We start from the raw sequence: 16,381 nt of genomic DNA on the forward strand, positions 1-16,381 counted from the left end.
GACAAAAGTTGACTAACAAGACAGGTGATATGTCATGCTGATATCTTTTGGTCGTTACTCCAAACTCATGGTACTAAGTCACGTAATAAGAGAGGTTCAAAGTTATATTGGTCTTTAAACCAACCAAGCCTGAGGCAAAATTCATAAAGTACCAGAAGTGTAGGATAAGCATTTCACAGTGTGACTGCTGACTACCAACTGACCAATAGGAATGCAGTGTGAAATGATGCACTGATCAACGAGCGCTTGTGAAAGAGCCAAAACAAACTCAAACAGTATAGATGGAAGTAAAGCATGCAGAACAAAATAGTTGAGATTCCAACAAAGAAGAAAATCTTGTTGAGAAGCTTTGTTTGTATGATTTGTCCCCCAGCTGGTATCATCACTGCGCCAAGGAGGGTGTAGCACGGAAAGATATAGTGGATGTATAACAGCTGTACATCTTGGCCCCAATTCAGTACTACGCATTAATATCATGGGGAGTACATGCATCAAACCTCTAAGTTCCATGTTGGCTTGTAGTATACTCAGAGGAGTACAGAAATCTCAAGATGTGTAGAATAGACTAGAATAGCCCTTTATTGTCATTGCACATGGACTATGAAAATGTAGGTGCTCCGCATCAACTGTGCTGGGATAAAATATAAATAGCAAACAGGAGAAATGTGTAAAGTCAAGAAACAAGAGAAATGTAGACAAAAATAGGAGAAAGGCGCACATAAGAGAAGTTGCAGTAAGTGACCTTAGACCAGTAAGCACACGGGCTACCTACATCATTACCTTACCAAAGTTCATGAGCACTTGTGTCCTAAGTTTGCCTCTTTTAATCTCTTTAATAAGCTCATTTATCTTGGTTCCATTGTGCTTTGTGAAATTCTGGGTCTGACTTTCCAATTTCCTTCTATTATTTAGGACAAGCTGGCGCTCAGAACGTTTGCTTGTTTGTGGACAGTTTGTGGACGTTGTTGGATTCTAATGGGTTCTATTAATGAGACTGTTGTGCTCGGAGACAAATAAAACCCAGCAATCCACAGTCACCCAGTAGGAATTTGTAAACTGGGAAGGTCGTTCCACCAGCTCACTGCCGTTCTGAATACTACTGTATCTTTGATTTCAGTCTGTATTCATTTATTCTTTTATTTTGTCCTTCTCTTGATTGCACAGTGTTTGAGAAGACACTAATATAGTTTGAATGACACTTGGGGAAATCGGCTGCACATGAATCCTTCAACTAAAGCAGCCAACCAGTCAACAGATGGTTACAGTACATTGTTTTTTCTCATTTGGCTTACTGTTATGCAAGTTTATAAAAAGAAAGGAAGCTGGATATTGGCCAGAAAAACAGCAAAAGTAAACAAGAGGAAGATTGAAGGCAGTAAAAAAAGGACTGTGAATTTTCAATGGCCAACTGTAAAGAAGCTCTCAGCCTCAATTGATGTGATTTGAAGCTTGATGAATCCTTGTGTTGACCCCCTTTGGGTGCTGTATGAGTTCATTGCTGTTGACTATTCTCCAACATTCAGCTCTATCCCCAGTTGGTGCCTCAAAACTCCAATAAAAAAACCCTGTTTAGCTCTTTTGTTCTTGTCCTGACTTTGAACCTCTAAAATCAGTTAGCATGTGGTTGGTATTTGGGACAGGCACCCCTGTTTGTTCACATGTTGTTTATGTTACACTGATTGGCTTTGTAAATGGCATTGGAGCTTTGGTTTCATACTCAAGCAGCATGGTCCAAATAGTAATTTGTCTATCAAACCAAAACTGCAGTTGACAGTTGCTTTTCAAATGAGTGTAGTTTAGATTTTAATTCCTCTTAATCACCATATGTTGGTTTTAGTCTCACTTCAATAACCTTCATTGTGCCATGTGTATTTAGAAAACTAGATGCAGATGGCAAAAGTTGCTTCTCGGTATCTGACAGTGTTAAAGTTGGCACATGCTAACCATTCAGTGTTTTCCACATGTAAACTTGCGCGGCTGTAGGTCTAACGGCCTCAGTATATTAGCAGTATATTTTTCATTATGATTTCTTTAGCTGTCTGTTGGAATGACACCATCACTTTACTAGTAGATGATCCCTTTGCGTTTTTTCTCATTCTTCTGCTGCTAGCCGCCTTGTTGCTGCCCTTAACAGTTTGGGTTTTCCGCACAGGTCGGGCTGGCTGGCTGTTATAGCGGTCCTCAATGCCATTCACCTGCTTATGCACCAAGAGTCTTCTACATCTGTATTTACTTCAATATCACCATCTGGGACTGACGCTGGCAGTGGTGGTCTTTCTTCGTCAGCAGTTGTAACCTTTTTCTGTAACCATGACCTGGAGCACATGGACAACCGGTTCACCTGCTGCTGTGCCAGGCTTACTGATTTAAAGTCAGAGTTGGAGTTACTTGCGTGAAGTATATTTGAATGAATGAATGAATCAATGAATTTTAGAAAGCAAGCATGCACACACAATACTTGCAGACTACTCCCTCCCTCCACAATACCTCCTACCTCTGTTACGGTTGTCAAAAAAATAGATTCTCAGATACTAACTTGACTGATAATACTGCAAATTACTTTGTGATTATGTTATCATTTGCAGCAGTACCAATACAAATGACAGCATCTTGGCCTCCTCCAGTTGACACAAAACATCACACAGAGCAGTTGCAGACAGGTAGGTACACAGCTCCTCCCCTTACCAGCAGCTGAAGTATTTGATGTCCACAACACTGAACAATTTTCAGAGGTCATGAACCATCATAAATGTTAACTTGGCCACCAAACAATAATTTTAGTTGCTTAACTATTAGGAGTTACAAACCCAGCCTCAGGGGATCACAAACTAGTGTACGCCTAGTGTTGGTGTTGGTCCCATGCCTCCTTAATTGGGAGCGCTGCTTTAGGAATTGCATCTGGTATTAAAATCTTTGCCAAATCAAAGGTGGATCTTTCAGCTGAAGGTATTTTCATTTGATAGCAATGTTAGCCATCTGTTAAGTTATTAATTATGATGTTACAGACAGACAAAATTGATAACATTTGTCTCCTGGCTTAAAATTGTCATTAAGGTAGCGGGCTAAGAATGAAATCATAGCATTATCGTTCTTGCCTGTCTGTAACATTATAATGACCACTGTCATGTTTTAGTGTTTTGGTGCTCCCTAAGACAATCTTAAAATATTTGTCACATACATATTTTACAATTACTTTTTTGCACTATATACTATATATAGTCCAATCAAAAATGGTGTTGTCACTGTTTGCACGATTCTAACATTTCTTTAAAAAACAAATGGCTGTATAAATGCTATAGAAGAATCCGCCCATTTACCATTTACAGTATCAGTGTGCTAATGTTTGGATTTTCTAAACCAGTAAGAATGTAGGGAAACGTGCAACCTGATAAAATCAGCACACATTGCTTATATTTTGATCCAGAAAACTTTCAGTACAGGTATGTTGATGTTAACCTTCCAGGAAAGACAGCTGTGCATGCTAGGACTTTTCTATTATTAGCAGAAGAGTGCTTTGTTACGTTCAGACTTGTTCATTAGTATAGATTGAAATTTCACTTTAATCAAAGAAAATGGATTTTGGCCCGAAAAGAAGACAAAGATTGAAAGCAGCAAGAAGGATGCTGGGATTTTAATGGGCGGCTATACAGAAGCTCTCATCCTCAACTGATGTGATTTTGAGGTTTGATGAGTTCTTGTGGTCACCCAATGAACTCATGGCTGTGAATTATTCTCCCACAGTTCAGCCCCTTACACCCTGTTGGTGCCTCGCAACTCTAATAATAACCCGTATTAGCTCTTTGTGTTTTTCCAGGACCTCCTCCTGACTTGGAACCCGTCCTAGCGCTCTGAAATCGGTTATCAATAGGTTTGCAGTTTGGAAAGACATCCTTATTAGTGCCCATTTTGTTTTCCTTTCACTGATTGTGTCTATTAATAGCACAGCTGTGTTGGGTTAGAGCTTGGTACCTGTGATGGACAGGCCTGCACACTCAGCCATTGTGCAAATAGCCATTTTTTTAATAGGCAAAAGAAAGACCATTTCAGGTAATCTGTCTGTTCTTGTGATGGGAATTTTGGTTCATATTCCCTTCCTAGTTGCATTAATATTCTGAAACTATTAATTTAAAAAAATAACTCAACATAAAAAGTTGCATCTGGTTGAGTCAACCATCAGCTGAGGATGCAGGAAAAGTGAATTTTCGGGCATTTAGCTGGTGTGCTTCACCCACGTCGGGATATTTTATTTGACATTTAGATGAATTCCAGCATTTTGTGACGTTAACCCAGTAATAAAAACTGTGACTGAAGATGAGTCAGTACATGAACAGAAGTAATGCTAAAATGGTATGTTGTTGAGAAATAAAACACGACCTCCACCACTTTAGGCTTGAATGTTTAGTAATGATTTGCCTTCACCGTAGCTGCATTTAAAACATTTTAAAGTCGCTTAATTTAAAAGACTTTTAATGCAATATCCGTGATGTTATTTGAATTTGTGTAGAACTCCGGTACCAGGTCTCGAGGCTGGTCTCATGATTTTTATCTCCAGTCATTTCATTAACATGTACTCGGTTACTGTTTTGCATTTTGATGTGGAACATTGTGTGCTGTATTGAAGTTGATATGAAGGGAAAGGTGTCAGTAAAATGAGGACTTTAAAGAAAAGATGATTTAAAGAACTTCAAGTGGACGAGGCTTGTGTCATTGAATAGACTTCATCCAAATATCCACCCGCTCCTGAACCAGAAACACTGTCAGAAGTGTCTTACCTGGACTGTTCCTCAGTAGTCTAGCTGCTCTTTTCAGATAAAAGTACATTTTGGAGTAAAGAGGCACAGAATCCAATGGATTTGAAGTCCAGCGTGACGTTTCTGTGATGCTTTGGGGTGTGATCTGCTGGAGTTGGCTGCTGTTGGTCAGCTGTGCTTCATCAAGTCCAAAGTCAGTGCAGCCTTCTACCACGAGATTGTGGTAGAAGCTCTTCATGCTTCCATCTGCTGATGAGCTTCATGGAAATCCTGATTTACTTTCCAGCAGGACTAAGCTCCTGTCCACTGTGCCAAAACTACTGTCAAAATAAGAGCAGTCATTTCTGTGAAGGTGCACGCAGGCAGATATAATGCAAGACCTGTTTTAGGGTTTACGCACCCAAAAGTGATGGAGTACAGGTTCTAATTCTTATGACCACAATCTACCTTTTCAAAGCAATGACGGTTTCAGGCTTTTTGGAAGCAGTGGTGGTGCAGTGATTCAGCTGTTCTCGTAGGTCTTTGGCATGTACAATCTAAAACTATGAGATTTGAATCTTTTTTGTTGTTGTTGAGTATTTTGGCTTTGAAAAGAGCAGTTTTGTTCTTAGTGTCTCGTTTAAATAAAGCAGGAAACCTCATCAGCTTCAGTCACAAATGCAATTTTAACATTCAGTTAACGAATGCCTCAAACTTTAGTTATCACTCACGTCAGGAGAAACTGCAGAAAGTGAGAGTCTGCATAGAGAGCTTTATCTAGGGCACACTTTATATACCTCAGCATCAAAGGACATTCTTATATAAACAGGACTGTCTCATTCGGTATATGTTTTGAAATTATATCAGCTGTACATTACCCAGCCCTTGTTTTACACCCTGAACTTCACAGTAGAGCTGGGCGATAGAACAATAACGATATGTATCGCGATATAACTTTTACTCGATAGAGAAATTAAACTATCGCGATAGACCTCGCCGCTCTTGTCCTCTTTAAAAAAAAAAAAAAAAAAAAAAAAAAAAAAGGTCAGCCAATCCAAATTAAGTAGCGCAGAGCCGAACCAATCACAGCCGCAGCGTCACGTCGCGTTACTTGTTACGTACAGCACAAGTGCCAAGCCGCACGTGTGTTTGTTTGGGAAGCAGCCAGCGGGTAATGGAGGAAATGAGTGTGCCGACTAGAAAAATCAACCGAGCGTGACCGAAGAGAAAACAGATGATGGTTCCAACGCCGGAGAGATTGTCGAACGGAAGAGCCATAGAAGTTCCGTAGTGTGAAGGTATTTCGGCTATTTCAAGTCTGACAAAAAACAGAGTAGCGTGCACTGTAAATTGTGCCGAAAGTAAGTCTGGAAATACAATAAACTGGTGCATGCGTCACACTGTGCGCCACGTTATTGTTTCAGTGAAATGAATTTCTACAATACTGTTAATTCTACTCTCTGCAGTGTTTAAATGCTTACACATACACACAGTTACTGTCCCTCCACACATACGACTCGGTTCTGCTTCTATGCCCCAGCTTTGTTTACTTTTTCCCACCGAGGCTTCTAGACTTCTGATTGGCCAACATTTCTGCACGGTTAGGAATCTAGCGCCACCTGCTGCTTTGGCATGTTCATAGCAGCGTTTTCCTTCATTTCTGCCTTTATGTGTGGACGGGATTATTTTTTAAAACGAAAACGGAAAATCTCCGTTTTCAAAAATACCCGTGTACGTGTGGACGTAGCCTCAGTCTCTGACTGGAAGCGCTAATTCGTCATTCGGCTTTTGTCAGACTAAAGTAACTGTTAAAACTGTTTGAAAAGCTAAGCTATACAACAAGGAGAGATTGAGAATTTCCTTTTAGTTCTCAGTTTATTTGATATTGACAAAAGTTAGTCAGTTTTGTCTGTTCTTCTGTAAAACAAACTAAGATTTATTTTTAGAATTAATCTTTTGTTTCTAAGTGGAATTGACAATTTAGTCTGTTTCGTTTGTTCTATTTTGAAACTTAAACGCTTTAGCGGCTGTCTTTTGTGTAGTTTGCAATATTTGCCTTTATTTATCTGAAAAAGTCTCATGTTCCTTAAGTACATCTACCCTGTTGAACTTATTATGGGAAATAAATATTTAAATAAAAACAAGCTGCTGATTATTTCACATTTTACTTGTGAGCAATGGCACATTTAAATCTTACAAATATAGTTATTTGGCTTATATCGTGATAGATATCGTTATCGCCTGAAATGAAAAAAACATATCCTGATATGAAAAAACCTTATATCGCCCAGCTCTACTTCACAGATGGACCGACCAGCTCCTGTCAGACACACTACAATATTCTACTTTTGTCTTGGTGGTAATAATAAAGCAAAAAGCTTCCTGTTGGGCCATCCACATCTATTTCAAGAATACTGAGCTGCTATCACACTGTAAAGACTCTACACCTCAGAAACATGTCAGTCCATGGCATACAAGGCACTAATCCCATCGCCAGCTGAATAATTCATAGTCAATTAGGGCTGAGAGGCTGAGGCGGTCTTCATGGAGCAAATGCATTTTCAATGATTCATTTCATGAGCTATGCAAGGGGTCTCTTAATTGTTGTTTACTGCTCACTATCCAACCACATGTTATTTTTATGCTATCGTGATTACTCCCGGCAGTGCTCAGAGTGCTTGGGAAATGAAGTCCATTAAGGGGTCCTGAGAGCTGTTTTCCTGTCAAGCGCCATGAAACGTTTCCAGATCCAAACTTCACTGCATGAGAATAATAAATCTTATCCAGACGAGTTAGCCGGTGAAAATGAGATGCTTGAAGAGATGCAGGTGATGTGTTTTATGGTGCCACAGTGCAGGAAAAAGAAATATCTGCAGTGTTGTACAAAGATCCATTTTTAATGGGATCCCCGTAGAGTAATTAAGATTCCAGGAGAAAAAAAATGAAGTCATGTGGAAGTAGCATCACAACTGACAACAGATCAGCTTTACAATCTGCAACTGGCTGGAGTCGGTAAAGGCCTGTCTTTGAGCTCCATGGTGTATGTGTTTGGCAACAGAGAGAGCAGGAGGAGAAAATGCCTAAAGTCACTGCTGTCACACTATAACAGACTGTAAAAGCACATTGTGTGTCTACGTGTGTGTGTGTGTGTGTGTGCGCGTGCGCGTGTGTGTGTGCGCGTGTGTGTGAGACAACTCGTCTGACAAAAATAGGTGGTTTGAGCTGAGAATAGCTCCACTGCCCTCCAGTTGGCACCCTGGCGACTTTTTCTGACACCCCATGCCTCAGCAAATCCATCAACACCCATTTTCGGTGTCCCTCACGGTCATCCAAGTGTCACCAGTGTACATGTAACTAAACACACACCCTTATCAGGAATTCAGACTGACATCTAAACCTCTTCCATTGTTGTTTTGCCCAATGGCTTGAAAGATGCTATGAAGAGCACACTCAACACAAAGAGTGGAAATACTGTGTTTTGACTTTTGTCATAGCAACACATTCATCTTTTTCTCAAAGTCACAAGTGGCAGTTATCCCATCAGTACTCTGACACTTTTTCCCCTCACATTTGACGGCAATTAATAATCTGGTTTCTCAGATTTTGTTCTAGACTTAAGGGACCGTTATGGTGTTTATGGTAATTCCTGATAGCTGAGGTAAGAGCCTGGAGACTGTTGGCAGGAATACGTTTCCATGAAGTTTTATTTTTCTGCGCAACAGAACTGAACGTAGGTATGTGACAGTAATTCAGTTTAGCAGCTTTAAAGAGCGAGCGTGTCTGTTTGAGAAAGAGAAGGGAGCGCAGACGCACTTTGCTGCGGCCACTGTGGGGTTTAAACGGACTGATTGCAGCTCTCATTACCACATGTTTGTTTTCAGCTCTGCCGACACCTGTTAGACGTGACAGAGGTGAGTTTTAGTTTCTGCCGGTTAAAGTTGAAGAGCCAGAGGCCTCTCTGTGTGTTTGTTTGCGCACCGCTTGCAGTTTTGATTGCATAAGACACACAAACACCAGGCAGTATGAAAAGTTTTCTTCCCCTCTTTCTTCTGCTGTTGACTCAGAGGTGAGTCTAAGCCTTCATGAAGCCTCTGTTTGCATTTCATTTGGGGCTCTACTACAGCCTTTCATTTAGGCAGTGACTTTCCCAGGCCGACCATGCAAACTGTGGGAGCAAACACGGTAACAGTGTAACAGTAATAGATGTGATCAAATCTTAAAATGCTTGCAAAGGCGTGTGCCCCGGTAAGCTCTGATGCATAAATGTGAAAAATGCGGTGTATTATTGTTGCAGTGCTTAATCACCGATGTACACCTGCTCAATCTCTTTGCTGGGTGTGGCTCAGGCAGTGTTGTGATGACAGTTCTGATAGTGACTCGCATTACTCTGTAAACATGCTGTGATTTTACGTAAAGCCAGATGGTTCAAATGAATCATTTTGATTTGATAAAAAAAATAAACATCTTATACAACTTGCCAGTTTGCTTTCACTCCGTTCTCTTTCTTTTAGTCTCCGTTTTAAATTTGCTCGTGCACTGAAAGTTTGGAAGACCCACATGGACATGTTGTAGCCGCCTCCTGTCACTTGAGGGCAGTGTCAAAAATATGTGGACCAACCCGCCCTGTGGGCTACTCTTGTTGCTGTTTGCTGTGTTGTTGGTCCTTTGGTTTAGCCCCTGCTGTGGAGAAGAGATGCCAAAATATACAACAGAGTGTTAAAAATGAAAACGAATGTCCAGTCTGCCTTTTTTGTACTTTTTCCCTCTTCGTAGTTAGCCCCACTGTTGCTCCCTTGGCTGTTCAACCATCAGCATTGGAGAACATCAGTCCTGTAAGCCCACAAGCTGTTGTGGAAGTTCATCTTCACAGCCCCTGCACAGACTGAATTCCCACTCCTGCTTTTCTCCACCAAATCCAAGCTGTCTAACACCTGCACTGCTGCCCTGAACTTTTCTCTGTATAACTGAGCAGAGTTTTATGTCAAAATGAAAATCTCCAAGCCAGTTGGATTGAATATTAAAGAGTATTTACTGAAGCAGCTCCCCAGAGCAAAGGCTGCGTGATGTCCGATTGTGAGAATGGAGAGGGTATTTGTCCGGGAAATTCTCTGCAAGCCATGTGTGTTGCCTGCCGAACACACTCTCACCTAAACTGAACTCTGTGTTTCCAGCATTGTTGCAGACCGTCTCCTGCTGTGTGCTGCATGTGAGAAAGTGCGACTCAGGACCGTGTCCTAACTTGATTCTTGCCACATTTTCTTCACCTTATTTCTCACTTTTAGCAACAATTGTAATTGTAAGACTGTTTATAACAGATTTACAACAATTAGGAAGTTGCTGTTGAATATTAAACACTTGGCTTTGTTTTGTAACAGCAATAGCAGAAATTGCAGTGCAGTTTATTTTCTAATTGTCAGTGGTTTTCACCAACTATGTGTCAGAATGTCCTGGACAGTTTTGTGCAAGAGACTTAATTGGGGCTGAAGAGAGGCAGAAACTTTGAACTGGGGTCATCAGTTCTTTGAAAGCTGGTTGGCATGCAGGGCTGTCTGTGCTTTGTTGCCTGTGCAGGGAGGAATAAATGAATGGCAAAAACCATAAACGTGTTTGTTTTAAGTTTGTTTAAAAATTTGGAGCATATTGCAGTGATAAATGAGCGCCTGCATGAAATCCCCCGCTTTTTTTTGTATCTCCTCCTCACAGGCTGTTTGGTGAAGCAGTCCAACGAGGTCTTCTTCTGTGGCACAGTGTGATGAATCCATGTTCCTCTTTGGTCGAGCTGGGTAGCGAACGATGGTGACCATGACAGAGGCGCACTGACGCCCTCGCTCCTCTCTTTCCACATCAAGTCTGCACGAGCAACAGCAGCCATAACAATGAGCTCTCACAGTTGCCAAGGTAAGAAATAAGAAATGTAAAATTTAAACACGGCAGTTTATTTTGAATAGATTTATAGCTGCTGTGTTATGGGAAAAGTATATATTCTTTTCCTCCTTAGCACAGGTCTGGATTTTCTATTTTACTTAACTGGACAAAAGGTCCATTGTGTCCTCACTTCCCATCAAGCTCTGCTTGTGTTGGTCATGTTCAGCAAATTGATTTCACAGGCATTTATTAATTGTTGCAGTACTAAAGATTCTGTGTGACACAATGTAGCTTGCTGGCATCACCTTCTATTCTTTTGAAAAGTGTTTGGAGAAATGGTTGAGTCCCTGCCAAAAGGCTTTTCAAAGGGGTTTGCGTCAGAGGGGATTCATGTCGTCACATTACGGGGAAAACTGGCACAGGCCAAAGATATTTACTGATTTCTTTCTTGGTCTTCTTCCTCTTTTTTCTTTTTCTTAAATACGCTGCGTTATGCAAGTGATCGTTGGAGTGGGCCGTGTTTTCCTGTTTCATTTCCTTTTTATTTTGGTCATTTCTGTTCCCTGCTCATGCTCAGAATATATGACATAAATGTAACTTAGCAGTTTTGGTTTTTTTCACATAATAAATCTGAATTGATGACGTTTCTCCAGTGTTTAGTTAAAGGAAGAGTTGTATTCGTCGCATGTTTTTCATTTCATTTGGGGAGGTGGAATTTTTACGTCACAGCTAACAATCTGCTGATGGACAAATCTTTTGAAAAACAAGTGTCAGCTGTTATGAAATGAAATAAAAAATAGGTGAGGGATGATTGTGTTTGCATTAGGCCAGAGCATTCATCCAGTGCCAGACGTTCCTTCTCTTTGGGGAGCTCAGAAATTAAGCTCTCATTGCTCAGTTTCACTTCATGTTAGCAGTTCATTTTCTCCTTGTCGTCCTTCAGTTTGTGCAGTTCTGGTAAAGCCTTTTTCCACGTATGACAGATCATCATTTCCTATTTTTTCAGACCACCACTTAGAGGACTAAAGAGCCTTTTGTCTGATTTAAACTTGGGTGGCAAAGACTGGCATGTTGACATGCTACTTGGCATTTTGGAACTGGGTTTATGGCCTTGGAGGCAGAGCTAGAACACACACACAGAAAAACTCTCTTATCCCTGCAAGACCTTCCCCTTCTGTCTACCCCCCTCTCCCTGCCCTCGTCTCCTCTCTCCAGCAGCAGTAATCGGTGGCAGTCCTGGCTGAGGGGGATCTTGCGTCAATAAATCGTCATGCATAGCGACTCGCCGGCCTGGAACACAAACAGAGAGAGGGGCCGTCTGGTGCTGGAGGCCTTGTATAGCTGGTTAAAAAAGCTTTGAGACCTCTAGAGTCTAACCAGAAAAAATCCTGGATGTTGTATGCACTTGGGTCAGAGTGTATTGTGCAGTCTCAGTCTTGTTCTTGCCTCTTGGACTGGCCCCAGCCTCCTCTTCTGTGATGATATGGATGCTGCTGTTTAGTACTTATGCTTTATGTTTGCAGTCTGGACAGAATGTGTAAACAAAGCAGCCACAAACTTTGACAAAGTGAGACCAAGAAAACTCCCCGCTGGATTTTTTTCTTGCCTTGAAACCATGAAATGCTGGCGGCATCTTAACGGGTCTGCTTCATGTCTGCAAAAGCACCTTAGTCACTTTAACGTAGTAGGTGTGATGACATTCTTGACTAACATATCACTTTCAACATGACAACCACTTGCTTTAAAGTAACTGATAGTTGGAGCTCTGAAGATCGCTTTTTATGGTGTGGAGCTTCAGTGCTAATCAGCAGTGAGGCTTTAACAGCCTTTAAAAAGTTGGGGGAGATAAAATGATCGCAGCGTTGTTTAACAGACCATTCACATGGTTAAAGGTGAGGTTGTTGCTGTTGTCTTAGGCTTAGTTGTGAGTAAAATAATCACTCGGCCCCAAATTTGAGAACCAGCAGCCTTACTGATAATTACACACGTGATCATTTTGGAGACTTCCACTAACCTCATACAACAGTCACCTGTACATAATAACATTTTACATCTAACATTTCATTTCTAATTTACTGCAGACATTGGCTTAAATTGTCGAGAAGGTAGAGACGTGTTTACGTCTCCTGCTACTCTGGCTTTCTCCCACAGTGCAAAGATATGCATGGGTTGGGTTAACTGCGAATTCTAAATTGCTAATTATTTAAATCTGTAGGTGTGAACGTGAGTCCGTCTCGCTTCCTGTGACGACGTAATAAAGTGAATCAAAAGCAGACCCACACTTCCTTTCTGTGACACACACAAACACACACAAAATAAAAGAAGTGATCACAATAAAGGAATCGCACCTCCTCGGTCTTTTTTTAATTTAGACTGTTGGTTTATGGCAGATGGCTGTGAATTATTCATGTTTTTGGGATGACCACAGCCATGTGTAGATTTTATCCCAGAGATTATTCAGTATCAGGGAGGAAGGACGGCACAATAAGCGCCTCATAAATGATGCTGGAGTTGAAACCAGATAAGACTGTTTTGTTTTGTTTTCTCTACTGATCGAGGCAGTGCGTTCTTCATGATCTTAATGATTTTTTTTTTTCCCTTGGCTCTCGTCAATTTTGTCTGGTTCTAGCATTTCAGTAGTGGTGCTAATGTCGCAGTTTTAAACTAAAAATGCAGGGTTTCATTCTGTAGTCTTTCCTGGAGGGTCTGTTTCCTGTCAGAATATGAGATACGTGTTTAGGCCTTTGGGGTCAGCTCATTCCTCTAACAAAATTTAAGCCCAAGTATTAGATTTAAAGGTAATCAAAGGCAGCTGCTCTGCAGTTTACGCTCCTGCATTTGAAATAGGAGTAATTTTTAATTCTTTCACTTGCCCTTCCTTCTCCTCTGTCACTCTAATTTCTCAGTCTGTCTCGTTTTCTCTCTGGCTCCAGGTTTTAATCAGAAATTGTAATAAAGACTCTCAGTGGGAGCTATCAAAAGCTTGCAGTGGTGGATTAGAAGAGAGTGGCTAGCCTGGGCCAGGCCACTGCAAGTGAAGTATAATCTTCAAAAAGGGAGCTTAACACCTGCCGGTCCACGCCGATGATTCCTCATTTACAGAGGCCGGTGTCGCTGTATCGGAGAAGGCTCTGGTGTTAATTGATGGTTTAAGTCTGAACGTTTTGAAAGTTGTCTAAAGATGACTGAAGTCGACAGAGTCGAGAGGCAGAGTGAATTAAGCAGGAGCTTAATCAGAGGAAGTTATCAGGGAAGTCGAACACAGAGCGAGGTGGTTCAATTCATCTGGGCTTGATTGCAGCCGTGCACAGAGCAGCTACTGCTATCTAGTAAGAGCTGGAGGAGCACAACGGTACTCTCTCCTATCCGAGCCTGATTGCTGCATTCAAATCGCGCAGCGAGGTTATTGTTCTAATTTATCCTTGGCTCTGCAGAATATTTCTCAATGGAGTGATGGATTGGAATGAGAGCTGAACCGGACTAAACAGAAGCATTTTTAGGAGAACAATGGGAGCTGCTGTGGAGAAATAAGATTACTGCTTCATGATTGTGTTCCCCTCTACAGTTTTCCAGACTATTCCATTCAAGTAGTCTCATTGTCAGATGAAACAAGCGTGCGGTGCAGCCTTCAGAAGAATTTATTAAGCATTCAGAGCTTTGCTGCTGCCGCTGCTGGAACAAGAAGCTCGGTACTGAATTGCGGTTTTGTGTTTTTTGTTATGCATAGTGTTCTTTCACGTAATTAAAGATCATTTCATAATTAGATTATTTTTAGGGCTGTTTTTGGTAGCAGTGACAATGTGGTAATGGATTTTTAACGTCCTCTCATACCCGGCCTTTTGTGTTGATTTTTTTTCTTTTCTTATTTAATCTTTCAGCAGCCGTGCTAGTAAACGAGGCTGTCCTGAAACTTAATACTTGCTGCATGTGACGTTGCTTTGTGGGGAAAAGAAAAGAAATGACAGCATGAGCTGACCTTGTATGTAGTTATGGGGTTTTTCCCAGATGTCCGGTCTGGCATAAGTAGTGAAATGAAGAAAATGATTGACCTCTAAGATTAACGCGTAAGGCTTCACATTTAGAAGTGAAATGCAAGAGGGCCCCATTGTCTTTAAGACCTCTGCCCAGCAGAAAGCTCTGAAAAGAATATCCGTGTACTGCTGTATTTCCCATCTGGCTGTGGGATGAAGTCCGCTGAGTTCAGCAGGGGACAGCCGAGAAGAGGGAGGTGGGTCAGGTGGGTCTCTGAGGATGTAATCCTCCTGCTTCTATGAACAAAACAAAATCAAAAGTTCCAGCAGTTACACAATCCCTTTTAGGAAGGACTCGGTGCACCCTGGATCTCTCAGGGCAGAATGAACTTTTCCAGGCATTAATCCGAGGATAAGCCCCGAGTCCCTCTAACTCTGTGTGCCACGGCGTGCTAAAAATGCATGAAATACCCCACGGAGCCGCCACGCTCGCTATGATTGGCATTCCCCTGCAGATTTGTACTTGTGGCACCAATTTGGTGGTTTGAAAAAGCAGGTCTTGCCTTGCAGGAAAGTTGCTTTAAAAATAGAAACTGCGTGTTTCAGAAACAGTTGGGTGGTTTTGCAGCGACTCAGTTCCATAGATTAAGATTAACTGATAAGCAGTCATCCACTCAGACCACAGTCTAAACACTCTTATCTCAACTCTGCCTCTTAAGGTTTTAATGCAGGTCTGATAAAACTGACATTTAACAAGGTTTCTATTTGCTTTGCTGATTAATCTCATGGATGATAAATAAACTTTTAGAAATGACTAATTCATTTAGCAGAGGAAGGTTTATTTTTAGATTGAAACGTTTATTTTAATACTAAACCGATATTTAGAGACTGTCGCTGATATTAGAATACTCTCATACTTTTGTAAACTTGTTTGTAATAGTCTTGGTTTATCTAATGGAGCTTTTATTTTATTTTTAGTGGATCAGTTATGATTTTTTTTCCCCCCCAGAAATGTACTCTATTACAGTTATGCATATCAAACATGGTCAAGATATGTACGAGCAATCTCAGGGAGCTAAAAGCTCGGCTTTCAGACTCTAAATGCTTGCACTGCTTTATCAGTTGCTTAAAGTCAGTCTGTCAGTAATTTTTGAGGTTATTAAATACATAAAAAGGTTTGTATTCTTAATTATAGTGTGTAGTTACATTTTCCAGCAAACATATGCATTCTCATGAGCTTGTAATTAATCTCTTAAAAATACATAGGAGTTGGGTTTGTAGTTTGTGGAAGCTATCATCTTGCCCCACCATATTTAAATGCAGTGGCTGGGACAGAGATTAATGCAAATAGTTGTGTTTTTCGTATGTAGCTAAAACTGACCACATACATGGAACACCAAAGGTGGAGGAGAAGAGAACTCGATGGCCAAAGGGCAACAACAGGTTATAAGCCAGTGGTCCCCAACCTTTTTTGCGCCACGGACCGGTTTATGCCTGACAATATTTTCACGGACCGGCCTTTAAGGTGTCGCGGATAAATACAACAAAATAAAACTAGTACCGGTACCGAAAAAAAGAAGATTTATTCATAACACACGTGAAAAGACCCAGGAAAACCAAGTTAACGATAAAAACGATAACAAAATAACGCTGAAAACCGATAGAAACCCTGAAAACCATACATTTCACACCTGAGCCTCAACTCTCGCGGCCCGGTACCAAACGACTCACGAACCGGTCCCAGTCCGAGGCCCGGGAGTTGGGGACCGCTGTTATAAGCTAACGGTGCCAGCTAGTATTATGCTCAGGTATCCT

At 41.2% G+C, this 16,381-nt stretch overlaps 1 protein-coding gene across 2 annotated transcripts in view; it reads left to right on the forward strand.

Annotated features, from left to right (window-relative positions):
- Nucleotides 1–16,381, forward strand: part of hdac4 (histone deacetylase 4) — a 123,663-nt gene that overhangs the window by 3,197 nt on the left and 104,085 nt on the right. For both annotated transcript variants that reach the window (XM_026144284.1, XM_026144285.1), the window contains exon 2: nucleotides 10,434–10,628. In XM_026144284.1, coding sequence (XP_026000069.1) covers nucleotides 10,607–10,628 — 22 coding nt within the window. In that variant the 5' untranslated portion in view covers nucleotides 10,434–10,606. The remainder of the gene's footprint in view (nucleotides 1–10,433; nucleotides 10,629–16,381) is intronic.

Source organism: Astatotilapia calliptera, chromosome 16 (genome assembly GCF_900246225.1).
Source record: "Astatotilapia calliptera chromosome 16, fAstCal1.2, whole genome shotgun sequence".
Classification (NCBI taxonomy): domain Eukaryota; kingdom Metazoa; phylum Chordata; class Actinopteri; order Cichliformes; family Cichlidae; genus Astatotilapia; species Astatotilapia calliptera.